The sequence below is a fragment of the Sciurus carolinensis genome, chromosome 7 (assembly GCF_902686445.1).
Source record: "Sciurus carolinensis chromosome 7, mSciCar1.2, whole genome shotgun sequence".
NCBI lineage: Eukaryota > Metazoa > Chordata > Mammalia > Rodentia > Sciuridae > Sciurus > Sciurus carolinensis.
Genome location: NC_062219.1, coordinates 108252734 through 108275215, shown reverse-complemented (window position 1 = coordinate 108275215; position 22482 = coordinate 108252734). Strand labels below are relative to the sequence as shown.

The 22482-nt window shown below is 37.2% G+C and overlaps 1 protein-coding gene across 3 annotated transcripts in view; it reads right to left on the bottom strand.

The window, feature by feature from the left end:
- Positions 1-22107, bottom strand: part of Ptchd4 (patched domain containing 4) — a 187186-nt gene extending 165079 nt beyond the window's left edge. For all 3 annotated transcript variants that reach the window (XM_047558935.1, XM_047558937.1, XM_047558936.1), the window contains exon 1: positions 21682-22107. In XM_047558935.1, coding sequence (XP_047414891.1) covers positions 21682-22107 — 426 coding nt within the window. The remainder of the gene's footprint in view (positions 1-21681) is intronic.
- Between the last annotated feature and the right edge of the window lie 375 nt (positions 22108-22482).

Sequence of the window (22482 nt, the reverse complement as noted above, 5' to 3'; positions counted from 1 at the left end):
ATAGATCATTGATTCCCAGACATTCACCCACATTCAAACCTCACTCATTCCTATTGGAGCAACTTCTCTATTGAATAAAATAATTCAGGAAGCAAGGAGCTGTGTTGGACAGTCCCAGTCCTATGAAGCTTTACAAGGGAACTCTCCCAGCCTCTTTTGAATGGAATTCTGACAGATAAAAGTTTCAGTTATATTCCTCCCACCATGACTTCATTTAATCAAATATATATTTAACTAATAGGATGGATTCTTTTTTACCTTTTAATATCAGTTATAACATTAAATATACTTATATATTTTACCATTTTTCTAAAATATGTATAATATCATAGATAATATATTATCTTTAGAGACCCTCATTTTAAACCTCTCCAGAAATTTCTTTTTTTTTATTCCATTGTATCCTTCTAAACTTACTAATATTATACTGATACGGTTCTGTCAATTGTCCCATACGTTATTTAATAATATATATCATACAGAATAACACCTAATTTATGATACCACTTGTCAATTCCTAAAATGAAATAAAATTCACTTAAAATGAAGCTTCCCAAGGAAGACATCTTTAAAACATAATAAAATGGAAGCTTGTTTGAATTAAATACTCCTCTTTGGGGTATGTTAAAGGAAGCTGTGTTATTAAGAATTTCAGGTTATATCCCTAACTTCTGAAGAAAACATCATGAAGGGAAAAATAGTGTGGATGCGTATAAAACCTCCCCTGGCACCACTCATAAGCTGTGATGTCTTAGATTCACTACCAGAGCCTGAATATAAGGTTGTCTGGCCCATGGGTCCAATCACTAGAATGTTTTTACCCCTATTGTTTTTATTAAGGAGGAGTTTAATAAATGAACTGAAATTTTGAGATTTTGTTTGCTAGAATTTTCCCTCCCTCTCCTTCCTTCTTATTCTAATGACTATAGTGTTTATCCAGTTTTGTTTTTCTCAAAAGAACAGAGCTGTTACAGACAACACCTCATCAGTTTTCCATTGGAAAATACAATTTTTTGTCTCTAGATGTACCATGAGAATATCCCCCTGGGCGGGATGGGACTAAATTATCATTTAGAAGCTTGCATTGACTCAATAACAATCAGAGCTGCATGCAGACTTCTATACATTACCTTTTTCTACATTTACAGTCAGTAGAGTTAAATACAAAAATTCAGATCCTGACCAATGAAAAAAATAGTTTTACTTGTTTCTATCATCTGGAGTCACCACTCAAATAGCATAGATCAAAATGTAAAGATTTTTGAGATCACTTACACAAGTAGAATGTTGAGATCCAAACCCCATGTGATAATGTTTGGAAGGTGGGGCCTTTGGGAAGTGATTACGTCATGAGGGTGGAGCCCTCATGAATAAGGTCAGTGCCCTCATAAGAGACCCTGAAGAGCTCTTTCACCATGTAACAACACAGAGACAAAACAACAGTCTACAAACCAGGAAGTGAGTCCCGTTAGACACTGAATCTGTGCCTTGATCTTGGACTCATCAAATTCTAGAATTATAAGAAATGAATGTGTGTTGTTTAAGTCATTCTGTTTATGGTATTTTTGTTATAGCAGCCAGAAGGGACTAAGACAGGAGCATACATACAAAACAGCACACATACATACCCTGAAATATATTTAGGGGGTTTCTTATTAAGACGTAAAATAGGCATTCTGGTGAGAACATTACTCCTTTTCAAGACATAGAAAGAGAAGTTCTAAAATTACTGGTTACCTAAAAAAATGGCAAGTAACTACTATGGAACACTGTGACAAACGTCAAGCATTCTGAAGGATTTAATGCAACTTCAGAGTAACCTGAAAATCCAAGATGAGCTTAGAAAAAGTAGTAGAACAATTTGGATTAAAATAGATTATTCAATAAATAGCCAAGTGTGATGATCGAAAGCATAATGATCAAGCAGTTTATCATATATCATCTATTTTCTACAAACTGCAATTGAACAGATGGTTTCCCCTTTCCATGATTACCCTCTGGTTTTGAAGAAAAATATTTTGACCTGTCTAAAATATTTCACTTGAAAATTGAACTATATGCACGAGTGACATAGGTATGACAATATATACAACACACACAAAGGCTGATTTTTCTTAGCTGAATTTCAAAAGATTCTCCCAGAGTAACCTATCTTCCCTTTGTTACCAAAATTGGGGAAAATCAGGTTAGCAAATGACATTCTCTTTATGGCTTCTCCTTAAGCTGTGGAGGATGGCCTCTGTGATTTAGTATGTCTTTACCTCCTTAGTGCCAGTGACTACGCTTTGCCATATTACCTTGAGGATTTAGCATCTCAACCTGCTGTTTCTGACTCTCCAAAATAAGGAAGATGAATTATTTAACATCCAGGAAGCACCAGCTGTGCTACCTCCTAAATGCTGAGCTTCCCCCACCAACAGGATTTACAATTGAAATAGATTTCTAATCTAAACAGAACTACAATTTTGACAAGTAAACAAGCCTAGAGAGTTTTCCTTCATCAAGAAGAAATATTAGTGAGAATTTTTAGTGGTTTTCACTGGGCATCTTAGAAATTCTAGCGAGATTAGTTTCCAACATCCTGCCAAGTGGACTGAATACTGACATGGAAGGTGCACCCTCTGAGACCACAGAAGACTGACGGCATGCCAGATGAGGGATTTAGGTTAGGTTCAAAGAATTTTTCCTGATGATCTGTGTTACAGGAGAGGAATCTGAAAGAACCAATTCCTTTACTGTTCATAGGATGTGAACAGTGGTTCTCAATGGGGAGATTTTGCACCCCAGGGACATTTGGAAATGTCTGGAGATGACTTTGTTTTTGCTTTCTGCAACTGGGGGAAAGAGGGGAATGCACTAGCATCTACTGGATAGAGGCAAAAGTTGTTGCTGAACATCTTAAAATATATAGAACATCCCCTACAACAACTAATAAGTTCCTGAAAACAACAGTGCAAGGTTAAGAAACTCTGACCTACAGAACTTAAACTTTTCTTGAGTTCACTTAGATAATGGTATAATTGATGGTCTTCTAACAAACTGTTTCAAGGGAGACTCCTATGACTCTAGTTGGCCTACCTAACCTAATTCTAGGATACAGAATTATTGTCCTATTTGTTCACTCAGAATAAAAATGTTAATTTACCACCCAAGTAAGAATCTCTGAAAACTGGTACTTTTGTCCACAGTGTTCTCCCTGCATTCTCCATCTTGATTCTAATCTTTGTTTTTGAAACTAACTCCAATCTAACTTCATCCTAAAAGCCTTATGGAATAATAAAGGTGATTCATCATTTCTCTGAATTCCTATCTATAGCAGCAGTAGTAGAGTAGTGCCTGCACCCCTCACAGGACATTTATTGCCTTGTGGACCTACTGTATATATGTGACATGCCAGTAAGTTGTAAATTGCATGCTTTTTGGAACACTATCACATACTGCTTTGGAAACACACAATCCATTATTAGTTTGCACACAGTAAGAACTCTGTAAGTGTTTACAACATATCTTCAAATATTCTGGGTGTCCCCAGAGTAGCAGTTGTTTAATAAAATTAGAAGGGGTCAGTTGGTAGTTTCCAATAGGCATATATTTGTGGCAGGAAGACATCCCTGTAAAGTTGTATCAAAAATTCCCTGCTTACAATGGTTCCTATTCTACAAAGTCAAGGAATGGACTTTCATTTCTGGCCTTCATAAAAAGCAGGTATCAGCATGACTTATTAGAATAAGAAGAATTATTTCAGGTCATTCTATATTGTTAATAGAAAAAGGAACAATAGAATATCATAATAAAGAGAAATAGTTTTATAATAGAGATGTGTCATGTTATTAGTCAAGTTTATTAGGGTTTTGGAGGAGTTTCCAAGAAAAGTGGCAGAAATTCAATCAATTAAGTGAGGTGCACATAAATTGAACTTAATAAAACTGACTAAATTGCTTCTGGAAAAAATGCCATAGGGAATATACTTTTATTAGTTCTAGAGGAGGATGAGTTTGATGATCCAGCGAATCCTTTTCTACTTTTAATCTTGAGTTTCCCATGAAAACCATTAGAAATAACTTCAAAAATATTATGTGCAATGAAACTAAAAATCGAGAGACCTATATGGTTGACCCATAGTTTAATAATGATAAATTTAGGTGCTATGTTAAAAATACAGGCTCCAACCAGTTTAGATGGACTTTTTAACTCTCTGTTCCTCAGTTTCCTCATTGTCAAAAATGAGGATAATATAGTGTCCTCACTGGGCTGCATGTGATGATCCAATGAGTTTCTGAATGTTTTCAGAGCAGGGCCCCCTTCAATGACATGGAGCACTTGGTCCATGTGAGCTCACCTTGCCAATACATGGGAGAGCTGTTCCCATGGATTCACATCATATATGACTTGATCCATCTATACCTTCAAAATACTTAAAGAAAGAGACTTCCTACCCTGCAGTGTTACTATGTCTGCATTAGAGAAAACACATAAATAAAAACAATAATTGAAATAATTACTGAGATATGTAAAATAAAACAAAAATGTAGTCACAGGATGCTCAGGTAACAATACCTAGATTTTTCTACCTGTGACAATTGAATTCATTGGGAAATTACTTATTGTTGCACTTCAGTTTTCTAACATAAATCATCCTTATAAAAATGCAAATTTCATTTCCATTGCCTATTTTTTAACACAGAGACTTGGAGTCATATAATCTGTAGATAAATATTAATCTTCAGGAAGATATATCAAATAACTTCTCAATTAGTAAAATGTGAGATTTTGTTGACTACTTTTACCCATTCTGTTCCAGAAATATTTAATGTGACCTTTTGCCAAATATGTAAAAATGACTCACTTGTTTAATGAGAACAAAAATGCTAATTTACCACTCAGGTGGGCACTAAGTTATAGATAATTATTAAATCAGTTATTACTCAAAAGTAGAATTTAGCTCTTTATTCTTTGTCCTTATTAAAAATGCTCTCAAACCTATGTTATAGTTGCTCCACGTTCTGACATATTCACTGTGGATGCTTCATGATTTCTAAACAATGTCTTGTCCTTGTGTATATGCATCAGTTTTACTGTTAAATAATCCCACACTTACCTTAACAGTTACTGTACACTATGGATGAAAGACCTGAAGGTGGATAATTTTGGGGTCATGGAAAGTTCCACTATTCAACAATCTTCTAGCCAGACTCTGAAGATGATTAATAACCCTCATGTTTTTTCATCTGGCTATTTCTTGGTCCATACCCATAAAAATTTCCTGCTTTGTATTCAGTTTTAAGTCTATATAGCATTATTGGGATTTTATGCTGACTTCATAACCTTTAGAGTAACTGATCATAGCAAAATATTCCCCTGCTTACAGACAGCAGCTTTCCATTGACCCCAATTTTAATGAATAAATTTTGAAAACATTTATTACCTATTGAAATAAGCAACTCTGGAAAATTCTGCTTACCAGTAATATCTTTTTTAAAAAATTATTTTATTATAAAGCTCTTGAAACTGAATCTGATGAAGTACAAACTGAATTATTCAGTTCTTGATCATTTTGGACAAACCTCTGCAATTCAAGTTTCCATACTACTTCATATTTACTTGTCATTAATACCCATTAGATTGTAGATTTCTGGGAAAGAAAGTCTGTGATTTATCTCTGTAAGCTGTAGCCCTACTCCCTAACAGAGCCTGAAACAATGTAAGCATGGGATAAATTTCTGTTGAGAAAAGCTATTCATTGAAATGAGGCAAATACAAGGAGGAGAAAATTCAGAGCAGGGAAGATACAGGATATCTTTATAAAGAACACATCATATGCACTTAAAACAGGAGACATGTCAGTATTTCAAATGAAAAAGATCAATGTTTGTAGTGCTAAAAGCAAAACGGGTAAGAGGTCAAGAATGAGGTCTTATGTGTAAGGAAGTTTTCAGCAGAGAGAAGGCTAAAAGAATATTATCACCAATTCCAAGGCCACAAATAAAGGATGGTTCAAAAAAGATGACTTGAGCAAGGTTTTCTTCATTTACTGGAGAAAGAACAAACAGAAATCTTTTGTTTTAAATATATATGAGGAATAACTTTTTCCTAAAGAGATGTTAAATAGTGAGTAGGCTACTAAGGAATTTTATATATAACAAAGCTATCTAAAGTGTGTTGATAAGTTTCCAAAAATCTCTCTCCAGGAAGTCTTGTGAAACTACACGCACAAAATATGTTGTAGTTATGCTAAACTCCTTTAAGGTAGTTACAAATATTTAACAGTTTAAAAACAGTAAATATAAAAGGAATTAGTTGCTTATTGCATGTGGACTATCTGCATATCTCATATTCTCATTTTATATGAATCTCCATATAGATTCAATTTTGTGAAATGTGTTTACCTGCTTGCCAGAGATAAAGTATTTAATGTAAAAGGTGGTAGTAGGATGCCATATGTATGGCTTTCCTTCTGTAATGTATAACCATTACCAGTGGCCAGTGGTGCAGACCACATCACTCTTATTGAGTTGGAAAACATCCTTTCACCTCATGTATTGAGTGATTTATAATTGCCATTTAAAAATAATAAGAGGAGTATATGATTTGTGCACCTACTGAATAGCTAATGGAAAAGCCTTCTAGTGACTCAAGAAGGGCACTAGATTGTTATGGCTCCTGTGTAGCTGGAACTACTTTAAATATTCATTACACTTTAATGAACATACTTTTTCTTTAATTAGACATTGTGTTAATACTGTTTTAGTATGGGTTGATTTGCCACACTGATCCAGGGAAGCCAGGATCCATTTATAAATGAGTTAGATATTTCAAGCTTGCTAAAATCAGAAGATACATCTAGAAAATAATTTTATTGCTATTTTCACAGGTGAAGAGACAAAAGATGTGTAATTTGACTGAGGACTTTCTGTAACCTAAAACTTGGAACATATTATAATTCTTTCATATCATGCATTTCTTACTCATAATACAATGTTTAAAAAGCCAGAGTTAATTTATCTGATCTTTCATCATTTGACACATATTTATCTCCTACTACATGCTTATCAAAAGCATAAGCTTACAGTAGATTGCATTAATGAATTGGTACCAAAGTGGCAATCACTGGCCATCTTAGGATGTGCAGGGATTTAGGTTATCTTGACAGAAATCAGGAAGCTAATAACAATTTAATAAAAGTTGAAAGTCTATTTCAAGTCCTAATATTGCACTTCTTTGAGCTATCAAATTCTATTACATTTGGCTTCATCATGATAATAATAAATATTTACCTTGTGCCTATAGTTTTCTTTTTATTAATCTTCTTGCATAAATGTATTAAGTGAGGGTGTCTTTTTAAGTGTCAAGGGATACATATTCCCAATGATGAGCAATTCAAGACATGTTTGGCACATAGCAAATTAAATTAGACATCATATTCTGGGCAGTCAATTAGAGATTAGGGAAGTACAAAACAGGATAAAGCTGCTTCGTTTACCTACAGAGCACCTATGGAGGTAGCTTACCTGGAGGGAAAATGGTACTGTTGTAGTTAGTGTCAGGGCATTTGGAACCCCAGACCAGACCAGACTGGACGTGAGGCTGAGTTTCAGGAGAAATAGCATGAGTACAGATTAAAATTTTTGTTCATCTTTTCATCTTGTATGGACAAGAGCTGGGTTGGATGGAGGAAGGGTGGTGTCTTTTGCAGGTGTAAGGTCCTTCAGTGTTTCTCAATCTGGTTATCCACTGGAATTCAAAGAGCTCTGAAGCACCAGTGCGCTGGTCCATTCCCTATGGTTCAGATTTAATTGGTCTGGGGAGAGGCCTTAGGCATCATGTAATTGAAAAGTTTCTGAAGTGTTTCTTTGGAGAATCATTGAGCTATACCAAGTGAAAAACAGTAAAAATTACTTCTTAATATGATAATCCACAGGATACTCTTAGAAGTGTAACCTTGGATGTGGTCTTTAAAAAAGCAATTTATAGCATTTTACGTTAGTTTATAAAGAACTCGGGTTCTCCTTATTTCTTTCCAAGGTTTTTCTTGGGACACCTGCTCCCCTAGAACTTGTTGACCTGTATTTGTATTTTACTTTAACAAATAGGTGTACTTACGAAAGCAACATTCTACATCACATGAGAAAGTGCTCTTTTCCTACGATTTCAATTGACAAGTCAGAAAGTTTTGCTTTTTTCCGTAAGCCAAGTAAGGATTGTGAAAATCAGCCCCAAAACACTGCCCCAGATGCATGTTACATAAATCATGTCACAGCTACTTGCTGAACATTTTGTTCCATCAGGAAAATGATAATTATGACCATACTTATGAAACAGTGGGAAAAAAAGGTTCAAAAGGGACATGAACCCTATGACAAGTGTGTACTTTACAGGCAAAGACTGGGAAATTGTTTTATACAATTGGTGAGAGGGGTGGTGAGTGATTCTTTCACTTGTTTTCCTATTCTTTTTGTGGTGTTGCCGTGATTTGGGGTTTTATCAGTAAAACAGGTACAATTTGTTAGGAAATTACCAAGTGCAAGAAATTTTGAAACTCTGCAGAGTGGTAATTAACAAAAGCATTTTTTTAACACATAAAAGCAGAAGGATAAAGGTTTTAAGTAACACATCTGAACTCAGACAAGTAAAAGGAAAAACTGGATTCAAACATAGATTTGTCTGTTTCCTATTTACTACCCTTTTCATCACAGTTTAGAAAAATTTAAAAAGGTATTTAGTATATAACTGTCTCCCCTATTTTAATCCATGAAGAAACAGAACCTACCTCAATAAAAACAGTTGTTGCTTTAGTCTCTGCTTTAGTCTCCAGCTTATGGCTGGACCATGATCAGGTTGGCAACCTACTGAGCTGAAGGAAAGGTGGAGATTGAGGAGATCTGATCACTTTAGTTACAAAATACCAAAATATTTTTGTAACTATCACAGGGAGATGAGAAAGATTATATCATTGTATAAGAAACTTTTTTACAAGTTAACTCTAATAATATAAAACTTGGAACTTTTTTTAGGAAGAGGTACTCTGATGGGATTAGTTGATGAAAAACATCTTAGGTCTTGCAACCTAGAAATAACCCAGTTCCTTAAAAACAATCCCCAAGGTAAAAGTGGTCAAAAGCATGAAATGGAAATAAGGACTAGCCTACTAATATCAGCTTTATGTGCTATTCCCTTAGAGAGTTATGCACTATCTATGAAAGGGGGTCATTAAACTAGTTCACACCCCCAGCTTCTCTCATTCCTCTGGGGAGCTCCAGCCAAGTTCTCTGTCCCCAGGGACATTCAGTGTCCTACTGCCCCTGTGCTCATGCCCTGTTATGCAGGTTCTGACTCACCTACCCAAGTCTCCACTGTATGGAGATTATCCCCAACATGGAACTGTACAGGAAGATCCTGTTCCTGGGAAGGGGGACATGACAAGCTAGGCTTTTCCCATGAGAAATGGGGTACTACATGAGAGTTGCCTATGGAACAATAGGACAGAATTCAGTGTTTTTTTTATTCTTAGTGATAAAGTATTGTCAATGATGTTCAAACAGACCCAGAAAACCCAAATCAACACTCAATGAGAACCCCCTACCTAAAAAAAATACATTTATGTTTATTTTATGGAGGGCTTTCTTCCATGCAAAATGCTCTTTTAAAATTATGAGAAGGGTATAAATGTGACCAAGATAAAAGCTTCATAATCTGGAAGGAAAGTAAGATAGGTTCTAAAGCAAACATTAACTTATTAGCACTATTGTACAAATGTTAACAGCATGCATCATCTTTGTTTTCAATGAAATGTTCCATACACAGAATGGGAAAACTCTCTTGTCTAGGGCTTCAACTTCATGGTTTGCTAGTATTTCCAACCTACAAATTCTCATTCAGAGGTTCCCATCATTTATTTACATTAATCAAAATTTTCTTTTTAAAGTTTCAACTCGGTTAAAATATAAAACAAAAGCACTAGGATGAAATGGAACATTCATCCAGTGTAATCCCTTAGAACTATTAAAATGATAAATGTAACTGGGGTTTCTTAAGGCCAGAGTATACAAATGAGGTCATATTACACAAATAGTATGGATCTACATCGTGCACAACCATAGAAACGAAAGTTGTACCCCATTTGTGTACAATGAATCAAAATACAGTCTGTAAAAATAAAGAAAAATAAAGAAAAAATGAAGGCAAAAAAAAAAAAAAGGTAACTTTTTAGTTGCTCATTTCACGACTTGACTAAGACTGTTGCCCCTGCAAACTTTTGCCTTTGCATTTCAGAGTTCTTAGCATATCTTTTACTAGTCTTCAACTAGATTTTTCCTGGTCTTCCTCTCCAGTCTCCTGGCTAGTGAATTAAATGAATTAAAATGAGTACTGGTGACCCTGTGATACTCTGAAGTCTATGCTGAAGTATAAAGATGTGATTCTGTGAATTCCTACAGAGCTCAAATTGCCAGATCAAAATAGAACACCTAGTTAAATCTGAATTTCAGACAAGGAAAGATTATAATATTTATTATATACTTATACTAAAAAATATATCTTTATCTGAAATTCAAATGTAACTTGGTGTCCTTGGTCTATTTTTGTTTGCTAAATATGACAACACTACAGGGTGCCCAAATCATGTTAGGCTCTCTGCAGCCTCTCCTGAGCTGAAACCACATAGATGCTGTATACAGATGTGCAAGGCATCTTTCCCTCCCTCTTCTATAGCACTTTGTTTCTCGAATCCAAAGCTGTCTTGTATGTGCCTTGTGTATCTTAGGACCACTCATAGAAATAGCTTTCAATGTCTTTCTGTAGCCATCTCTCATGAGAGCTTAGACACTGTCACAGGACATTAGACTGACTGGAATGGGCTTTTGTTCTTTCCCTTCACAACTTTCCCCCAGGGCTTCCTCTGCAGACTTCTTCTTGTTGGCTAGATCCTCCCAGGAAAATTAACTTATGTACAGAATACTACCTATCCCATTAGTTCATTTGGCATACACTGTTATCTTTTAACACAGACTCAGTACTGATACATAATACCAGCTAGCCCTGAGATTAAGAGAACTACCTAGAGTGCATGAAAATGCCTTCCACTTCTGAAGCACTTAAAGAAGCACCATGGAAAAAGTTACTTTGGGGTCTCAGTTTTTTAAAAATGCATATGATCTTGACAGTGCAAAAGACATTCTTTTTTTTTTATTGTAAACAAATGGGATACATGTTGTTTCTCTGTCTGTACATGGCATAAAGGCATACCATTTGTGTAATCATAAATTTACATAGGGTAATGTTGTTTGATTCATTCTGCCATTTTTTCCCTTCCCCCCCACCCCTCCCACCCCTCCCCTCCATCTATACAGTCCTTCCTTCCTCCATTCCTGCCCCCCTCCCCAAACCCAACTCCAACCCCAACACTAACCCTTCCCACCCCCCATTATGTGTCATCATCCACTTATTAGCGATATCATTCTTCTTTTGGTTTTTTGAGATTGGCTTAAAGAAACAGTATGACTACAGATAAGAAAATAGGAAGTTCAGGGTTTTTTTTTTGTTTGTTTGTTTTTTTTAGCATATAATGTATATGATCTGAAACTGCAAGTGAATTTGGGGGCTTAGCCAGGGAAAATTTCCAATGTTTATGGTCAGAAGTTATTGCTTTCCTCTCCCAAAAAATTTTTATGGAAAAAAATTGTAAATATGGGAATAGGAAGGAAAGTAAACCAGTAAGACATTGAGAAATTTTATCATTTAGATATGAGGTGTCCCCATAGAGCTCAAGAAGTTTTCAAGGTGAAATTATTAGATTATGAGAGGTATAACCTAACAGTGTATTAATCCACTGATATGGATTAACTGGGTAGTAAGTAGGCAAGTAGGATGTGGCTAGAGGAGGTAGGTCACTGGTGGCATACTTTGGGGATTTATATTTTGTCCCTGATGAGTGGAGCTCTCTTTTTGCTTCCTGCTTGCCATGTCCTGAACTGCTTTCCTCTGCCATCATTCCCTTCCTCCACAATGTTCTGTCTCACCTCAGGTCAAGTCTATGGAGTCAGTCAACCATGGACTGAACCTCTGAAACTGTGAGCCAAAATAAACTTCCTCCATTAAGCTGTTCTTGTCAGGTTTTTTGGTCACAGCAACACAAAAGCTGACTGAAACAAGAAGCATCAGAGAACTACCAGGAGAACCATAGCATCATAGAAGCCTAGAGTGGAGCTCGTTGAGGCCAGTTCTATTAAGACTGTCATAAAGCTATAGCCTCCAAGCTACCTCCAGACCCAGTGCACATAGAAAGCAAGACCCGACACTTTTCCTTTTCTACTCTTTCCTGTTACTAGCAAAGAGAAGTTACATTCAGAACAATGATCCTGCAGGTAGTTTCAGCTTCTCAGTACAAAAGACAGAGGGGTCCAGATCTACCACACTGCTCTAAGGAAACACTGAGTACTACCACCAGGCAGAGAGATTTTTCAGCTTTGAGGGCTGACATAAAAAGGAATTTTCATCTGATAATGAGCTCACAAAAAAGTCAATTAGTCAATTCCATAAGTCTTCTTAAATAAACGTAGAATGTCAGTGCTCAAGTCATTAACCACTAAGTGCCTAAGAATTGACATTGAATAGAATGCTGTTCTGAGTCTTAGGCCCTTCCTACTCAGGGTGTGGTTCTTGGAACAGAAACACCAGCACCATTGGGAGCTTGCTAGAAATGCAGAATCTCAACCCACTCCAGACTTACTGAAACAGAAATGCACTTTTAACAGAATCTCCAGGTGACAATTAGGAGTTTGAGAAGCACTGCTTTAGGTATTATGAATTAATTTAATAAATTCAGAGGTAGGAGGTATGGATTATTATGAGGAAACTCAGTTACAAATAAGTACAAATTCAGACAGCTACTGGGAATAGAGTTAAGATGTAAACCTAGACCATCTGGGTCCATAAAAATCGTCTAAATCATGTCATATGCACTGACTCCTGATTCCTGTGAAATTCTTAACATGGTCCTAACCACCTTCATTATCATTAATCTTTAACTTGCATCAGTAGTGGCTTGACTTCAATGCGTCTAAGGTTCTCCCCATCAAACTCTTTTTTTAATTGGTGCCCTATAATTATACTTCATAGTGGGATTCATTATGCGATATTCATACATACACATAATTTGATCAATCTTATACCTCAGTACCTTCCCTTTCCCATATCTCCCCACCAAACTCATCTTTACCTCTAACCTACCCTTTTCATGTTCATTTCCTTTTTTACCCTTCAGAGTACAGCTCACTCAGTCACTTCCTCAGGAAAGTACTTTTCAATACTATAAGACTAGGTATCTATTCTCATAGTAACATGTATTTTCATCTATGGTAATCTGCAATTATGAATTTTATGTGTATTTGTTCTCTTTTTCAAAAATTAGACTCAAGCCCCCAGGGGCCCGTGACCACCTATGTTCTTTTCACTGAATCTCTAGTGGCCAAAGCAGACATAGTATCTACTAAATGAATTCATATATAAATTTCTGGAGATCTTACTTACAAGATGTAATGTATATCCTACCCTCATTAGAATGACCTGCATTGACAATCAAAACTATACATTGTCATTCTCCAACTCATGAAGAAACCTGATCATTTGAAAAGAATCAACTTTGAGACCGAACCCTAAATAGCCAATCAAATCTGCATCTGCCATAACACAATGAATTACTTTAGAACCCCTTGAACCTGTTTCTGGCCTTCCAGAACTTATAGCCTATATAGTCTTCCCTTGATATTTGCCAATGCCAATATCCAGGAAAGTTCAAGTCCCTCATAAAATAGCATGGCATTTGTGTGTACATCCTCTAGTATACTTTAAATCATCTCTAGAGTACATATAATATTCAGTGCAGTGTAAATGACAAGCAAATAGTAGTTGTTCTGTTCAGGGAATAATGAAAAGGAAAAAGTCTGTAATGTTTAGTACAGATACATTTTTTTCTCTAATATTTTCCATCCACAGTTGTTTGGAACCATGGTTGCAGAACCCACAGATACAGAGCACTGACTGCACTCTGCCTATGGTTCTTGAGACAGCAGGGGAAAAGTTAGAAGATGCAAGGTGAGACCTCTCCACATTAGGAAGGTAGCTCCAGAGAGGAAACACTGACTGCTCCAATACAAATCCTGTACCTAAACAGGGTCCATTCATTTTTGAGTGCTGTTCATCAAGAACTTTTCAGAGATCCTGAATTTGTCAGAATGACAGAGAATGAAACTTGATTTCAATGAACAACTCCACCATAATAATCATGTGAAAAAAGCAGGGATTACAACGTCACTTTAAAGGTACATCCACTGTAATTTTGTATTTCATTTTCCCCAAAATATTCTTGCTCCTAGGTACGGTTCCTACCTTGTGCTCTCATATAATATTAACATAATTGGTCTAACTAGGGCTTAATGTTGCTATTACTGTGAAACAAATGCAAAAGAGCTTGAGAAAAATGCAACAGTTTTTTTTTTCTTAAAGAGATGGTTAGATTTAATTTCAACATTTTCAGAAAATGTTGAATGACAATAATCAGCTTTAAGCTTAACCAGGTGGCAGGCCCAACTGTAGGTAGTAAAGATGAAGGCTTTTCAGTTTGGAACAGCCCCTTAATAATTCAGCATACATTTTCTTATGTTTCCACATTTACCTCATTGGTGAGAGGCTCCATTACCCTATTTTTTACACTATTTTTGATCTGAAAGAACACATGTAACTTTAAACTCAAGTCATGAATTAGGAGTACAGAGGTCAAACTTGGGTCTAATATCTTAGCTTCTCATGTATATATGAAACACCTGTTAAAGTGTAGTTTTGGTCTGTAGGTGCAAGGTGATACCTGGGAAGTTTTAATTTCTAATAAGCTTTCTGGTGATGTCAATGCTATTGGCCTACCCACAATACTTTAGGAGGAAGGTCTCAGAAAACAAAACTGAAATTAATTGTGTGGCTTACAATACAATTTGGCATGCTTTTAAGTTAAGTCATAAGCATTGCTTAACTGTTTCTGTGTGCTAGGGCCCTTATGAATGCAACCTTGTCCACTAGCCCACTGGCAGAAGGAATTCATAGAAAGGAGTCACTCCTGTGTTTCCATCCTGGGGAAGGGGCCTGAGTGATTTGTTCGACAAAGTTAGGGGATAAATCAATCTGCTCTCCAATCTAGAACTATCTTGGGCCAATCTAGATGCTTGGAATTTTCAGACTTCATCTTTAAAAATGTTTAAGTTGAACATATGCAGAAATGTCTGGACATAACTGAATTAGACCTAAGCATATGCTGATCAAACCTAAAACTGAATTAAAAGCAATGTGTTCCAATCATGTAATAGCCAATGGGTGAAAATGAAAAATACTCTCTAAACACAATGTATTTTGAATAGCATTATGTAAAGATGATTTCAGTTATAAATATTTTTAAATTAGAAAAAAATTGAGAACTGTTACAATAAATTATTGCTTAGGGTGTCAGGGAGAAGAAATGAGAGTTATTTTTAGGGAATAGGGAGATGACCTTTGTCCCTTCATACATTTCTATCATTGTAAGTGATACTTTGACTTTTATTTCCCACCTCCATTCCAAGTCCTTTGTGGTCCTGAACCATTGAAGAAACCATGATCAGACTAGCTGAGAATAAGGAAATGGAAGGAAGAATTTACAGAATCATTTCTGTTTCTTTGAGTTTTTTTTTTTTTTAAACCCTTATTTAATCCTGAGTTCCCAAAATGGAAAGACATATTAACACCTATGGACATAATTTAATTTGGGTTAAAGTAGGTCTTTCCTAAAGCCAGGGTGTAGGATATAGGCCCTGATACCAAGGGAGTTTTAGCTCACTTTGGGAGCTCAGGAAAGTTCAATAAACAAACAAATCCTGGTACAGTGCACAGGAAGTACATGTGCAATAATTTCATTAGAAAACCATGACTAATATTTTAATAGCATCCTTCAAATCTAATCAAGCGTATCTACTTTTCTCCAGAGGAGAAATATTCTAGAATATATGCCCAATCTACTATGATCATAGTTATCTACTACAGGGTGGAATGTTACATAAGAACTTCACTGGTTGGCAAGAATCCCTGCAGTTTCCTAGTCTGGCTCTGTTGTTTTATAAGATGAAGAAACTGATACTTCAACTGGTGATGAGACCTGTCTAATGGCACAAAATCAGTCTCTAAAGAACTGGGGTAAAAGCTAGGTCTGCTGAATATTGCTCAACTTAAAATGCATTGCACTATCCAGTTTTTTTTTTTTTTTTTTTTTTTTTTAATTTTTTCCTTGAAGCCAATTTAAGCCAGAAACGATCAAGCTTGTTTGGCACAAAAGTTCCTGGCTCAAAACCTTGGGCCACATCACAACTTTATCACTTTTAGCTGATCCTAAAGCCTTACCCTAGTTTTTTCTAAGTTGATGGGAAATGACATTAAAGGTAAGATCATTTGCCAATGAGGAATTTGCTAACCTCTTTGTGCCAGGTCCCACCTTCATCAGATTTTAGGAATTTGCCCCAACTAGATGCTTCACTCCATGGCATCTTCTTAGGAACCTGCCACTCTGACTGAGCAAGGAAGGTGGTATGGAAGATGAGCAGTGGTCTTTTAACATGGGTTTGAGATGGCTCTGCAAGTATGGCCTCATTTCTTTCGTACAAAGGATTTTGATTATGTAGATTGAAGCAGGAAGTGGCAAGACCTAATAATGTATTGTTAAGAATTTAAGTCTCAGTATCAGACAGAACTGAATTTAAATCCCAGCTCCAACATGCAGTAGTATGGGGTCCTCATGGAAGTCATTTAACCTCCTTGGCCTTTACCTATAAAATAGAAATATAAATATTCTCCTTGACTCATAGCATTTTAAAAATTAGATGAAATACCATGTATAAAACACCACTTAGGATATAAATTGAATATTCAATAAGGTCAATAAGGTTTTCCTCTATTAAGAGGTACAATCAGAAAGATAAGCTTAAATCAAAATATCAGATCCTAACATCTATCTCATTGGGCTTTAGAATGCATTAAGGAAAGAAGTTTATAAAATATCTGTTCTTGAAAGTCTTTCAAAGTAATTCAGATCCTGATTTTTTCATGTTGGCTAAAGTTGACTTTCCATTGAAATTAGAACTAAATAGTTAATTTCAATATCTTCCAAACATGGATGCTGTACCCAAAAATGTACCCAAAGAAACAACATCTTCTACTAAGAAGCAGGGAAGTTTATCTTTGTTCCTATTCTCAGATGTGGTATATTGATGTACACAGACTTCCCTTAAACGTCCGTTCAGAGGTGTGTCTATTAATGGAATTTAACAGGAAGTGTGATTTTGGGGAAGTCAAATCTGCTTCATTTTTTTTTCTCTGTTTGCCAGGAGGTTGGAAATCAAACCCATTTCCAAGGACCACATTTTTCTGTTTCATTTTTACTTATGCCTTTCACTATAAAGAACTGGGGACATATGAAAATTGTTATTTTCATGGAACTAACTAGTTTGACAAGTGTGGTTATAATACCTGCTTAAAAAGCAGGGAAATATTACCTTTAGTCACTTGAGTTCTTTTAGTGATAATGAAAACATTTCTTGGTATCCAGAACAGTACTTGTTTACAAATCTTAAGGGCCTGCCCACATTAAAAACTGGTTCCACTTTAAACAATAGAGACTAGTTTCAACAAAATATTGAATTAAAAATTCAATCTGGTCACATTGCATTACTTTATGTGTGTGTGTGTGTGTGTGTGTGTGTGTGTGTACATTAACATATATATATATATACACATATATATATATTAATTAATTAATTATGGGGTTATAAAAGCACTTTACAGAAATCTTTAAAACAAAAGTATGTCACAGAGGTTCTAAAGTAGTCATCGTTTTGTTGGTTTTGGGGGGCTTTTTAGGGGATACTAGGGATTGAACTCAGGGACACTCAATCACTGAGCCACATTCACAGCCCTATTTTGTATTTTATTTTGAGATAGGGTTTCACTGATTTGGTTAGTGTCTACCTTTTGCTGAGGCTGACTTTGAACTCAATCCTCCCATCTCAGCCTCCTGAGCCACTGGAATTAAAGCCATGTGCCACTGAAGCCCAGCAAAAATACTCATAGTTTTGTGATGCTGCAGAATAAAGGCATGAATTAATTCATAAACTAAGTAATGAGTGTCTGTCATGGATACTGTCTACATAGACATGCACAAGGTTGGGCTGAGAGTAGTGAATGGTACCAAAGCAATATTAGACATGTTACTTAGGCTTACTTAAAGACTTAACATAAAAGTTATAATGAAGAGCAGTTTGTAGAATTCCTATTATATAGGTGAAGTGATTTTAGATTTTGGCATAATTTTTACAAAGCTTTGGAAAACTTGAGTGCGTTTCATTTCTTCTATGGCATTCTAAGCCAACTGCTAATTTTTTTTTCAATCTAAGCAATTGTTTTATTTCCATAGAAGACAACTTTCTGTGTCCCTGCTTGACTGGATCACCTTGTCAAAATAATCATGTTTATCAGAAGTTCTAAACTTCTGATATGTGTATGCTCAGGACTATGTGTATATCTTAACGGTACTTAGAAGATCAACCGATTGTCATAATTCAGATTTCTGGCTACTTCTCTCTGTCAATCATTACTTACACATCTTCAGACTATCTTGTAGCACTGACCTACTGCTTCTTTCATGTCAAGTGATTTTCAATTCTCACTCACATTATCCAGGTCACTGATATTTATTCTATAATTTCCCTCAACTCCTGATCCCTGCCCACCAATAGAATTTTTCAGCACTAAAATATTCCATATTGAGTAGAGTTGGGAAGAGCAGTGACCCATGTACGGTAGAGAAAGCAAATGAATTAGAGAGCTAGAAAATGTATATATAAAATTTCCACTTGCACCCCGTATACCTATAGTTACTCAACTTTAGCATGCATCAGCATCACAAAGACACATTTCGACAACCACTGCCACGCATGAATTAAATTATTTCCAAATAACACTTATAAAACCAACAAGCCTCTCATTTTGCTCTGTGCTAGTAAGTTCTGATCCTGGGAGACCTTGAAGTGCCTTTGACAGAATTCTAGGCATCCATGATACTTACGAAATTATGTTTTATATTGCATGAGCATGAGTGAGACTATCTGGTCTTGTGAGAGTCCATTGCTCTCAGAAGATCTCAAAGGGCTCATTTACCCAAACATAGCTTAAGGACTCCCACTAATGACATGCAGACACAGATATTAGAAACACTAACATCTGAGGAAACACTGATATTAGAATACAAAATAATAAGGATTTTAGTCCTTGTATAATCCTTCTGTTCATTTGATGGTTAATAAACTAACTGTACTATTACTACATTAGCCTTTGTAATCAATTATCCATTCCTTTATGATTATCCACTTGTTCCCATCAGTATGTATACTAAGCAACCAATCAATCAAAAAGTTTAGGTGGGACACCTATAATGGGCCTATTATCTATCATGTGAGCTCAGTGGTGCACCCAATGATTGTAGAGTCTCTGCTAGCATGTAACTCTGGGTGAGGAAGCTGGCATCTACTACTTTTAAACCCCCAAAAGAAAGAAGCTTGCTTTTCTTACCCTAAGTTTATCTCATGTGCCTTGAAGAGCACATAATATAAATCATATGAGGACAACCAATGATTACTAAATGAATAAAATAACTACCCCAGGGGTTTTGCATTGTAAATGTCAAAATGATACTACCAGATAAAATGTCCATCGTTGCTAATTGGTCAAAGCCCTTTCACCTGGAGAGAACTGCTTAATAGAGGCAATTGAGACCCTATTAATAATGCATGTTAATAAACTGTAAAATTGACTCAATAGGAAAGACAAATTGAAATTTAAATATGGCACAGTTGCAAATCTTTCTTTACTCCAGATGACTGGCATAAGAAAGAACTCTGTTAAAAGACTATAGACTGGGAAAATTACCTCTCCACCACATCCTTTCTTTAGCAAGCAATAATGGTGATGGCAAAGGTTTCAGGAAAGGAAAAGCATGCTGCCCAACCACACATACTCATCATGCTCCCATCAATAAGTATGAAGTAGGCAAGCCTCCTACTTAGATTTAAAGCAAATGAATGATTTACCCAGTTTCACTGAACCTCAAGGGACTGCTCAGCTTTGTAAAACTGAGATCCTTCTCATCCCCTGGATCCTTCAAACAAGATACCATGTTGAAAGGAGGCAGGTTATGAGGTTTCCTGAGGAATCCCTAAGTGTACTAAGCCCTCCTTTATTCAGAAAAAGGAGGGCATTTTTCACTCCAAAATCCTGAGAGTTATTTTTAACTGTACACTGATGCTGACTATATTAAACAAATTAACAGGTATATTAATGATTTTCTGTGTTAGGCTCTTCATTTATTGAAGCTGGGGGGCCTTTCTATTCTATTTTCTCCATGAAAGCACACATACATCCTCATGCACATTAGCAGAAAGAACATTCCTTTCTCTTGGGAAACACCTGTCTTGGGACTTCTTGATTGTGCATCTTCTGAGCATGCACAGGGTCAAGCATACAAATGGTGCAGTGACTCCTTTGGAAGTCACATTTGTCCCTGAAACTTCAGTCACCTGGAGACTGCATGCCTCATTGCCTGCAGCAGTTCAGTCCTGACAGTGTAGAATGAGTTTAGAAATCTCATTTGAGCAACAAAATTTGAATTGAGAGTCCAAACAACACAATATATTTAATGCTGAAATAATCATTTTTTGTAATTTTTGCTGATTGTGGAATTTTTCCTTTCCATTTGTTATAGGGTCATTACAATAACCATCCTTTGGTTTAGATTTTTTTTTTTAAGGAAAAAGAATACAGCAGGACTCAGTAAATAAGGCATCAGTTAGGTGCACATCCTTATTTTATATATGTAGAAATTTTCTGCTTCTTTTGCTGTGCAAACACACACACACGCACACACAATTCCTGGAAGCCTTACTACATCCATAACCCACCGCTCTCAGACACAGGCTCACAGGGCACCAAAATACCAACTCCCTACATGTCAAAATCAAGCCAGGCTGAAGATGTCATTAGGTGGATATGGTACCAGGTGGATGTGTAATCAGTAATAAGAAATACATTGAGCCCCATAATGAAAAGAAATCCCCCAATTGTTCAGGATACCCCCGCCCCCTTCCATTCACTGATTTATTAACCCTGAACAAAGATGTAATTGCAGGGTCTCAGAAACTTTTTTTTTTTCTTTTTTTTTTTTTTTTTTGGCATTTGTTTGATTTGGCTTTGAATTTCTTGTATCTAGTTGTACCATTCATTGCCTGTTTTCTTCTCTCAGTTGCCCATCTCCCCCACCACCACCCCGAAATGAAAGAAGCATCCGCTTCTGAGTCTTAAGGATGAGACCTCTGCATTTTCTTTGCTTGTTTAGGGCAAGAAATGAAGTGCTGCCTCTTTAATTGGCAGAAGCATGCAGGAGGAGCATACCTTTAATTTAGTGTTGGGATACCTCACTTGCACCCTGGCTGTTGTCTTATTGGAGACGGCAGCCTGCCTGAGATCCTCTAGCACTGAAATAATATCATCCAGCACGCATTTCTTATCCTGATTTCTCAACACACACAGATGGGAAAAAGTATAATTATAGCCCTTGTGGTTCACCTTCATTTCCAGCACGGCTCGGTGGGTCTGCAGGATCCCCTCTGCCTGAAGCAAAATATTGTCCCCGGGTGGGGAGAGGAGGATCACCCTACCATACCTCCCAGGGGTGTGTAAGTCCGAATAGAGCTGGCTTTTGGACTGGTCCAGGGGGAAAAGGCTGCTGGCCAGGCTGCGCTCGATCTTGGCCAGGCTGTGGCTGGGAGCGACCAGGCGCTCCAGGTCGCCCTCGGGCTGGAAGCGGTTGAGCGCGCTGAGGCCGAAGGTGATGGTCAGGACTGCGGGCACGGTGAGGAAAAAGACCGGGTGCCGGCTCACGCACAAGCCCAGCCTGTGGCAGAACGACTGGAGCCCTCTGCGAAGCACCTGCCGCAGCATCCTCCAACAGATCCAGCTCGCAGGCACTCCCGGCCGTCTTAAAAAGCACATGTGACACGTGTAAGCGCCGGGCTATCCTGCTCTCCCCCATCCCATCCCATCCCCTGGGGCCAACCCCCTCCCCACCGCCGTCGCCTCCCCACCCCTCCGCGCTCACCCCCCAACCGCTCCGCCTGGTCTTTCCCCGGCCCCACCTCCATGCGCTCCTACTACTCTTTCAAACACTGCAGCAAGTTGCAGCAAGGCGGGCAAATATCGACAGCGCGCTTGGGGGCGGGCGGCGGGCGCTGCGGGGGCGCGGCGGGGCCCACCCCCTCCCCGGCCTCCCCGCGGCCTCGCAGCCTCCCGCGCTGCCTCTCACCGCATGAGCAGCGTTCCCTCGGTCTAGCCCTTCATCTCGGTGCTGCAGTCCCCCGGCCTCCCTCG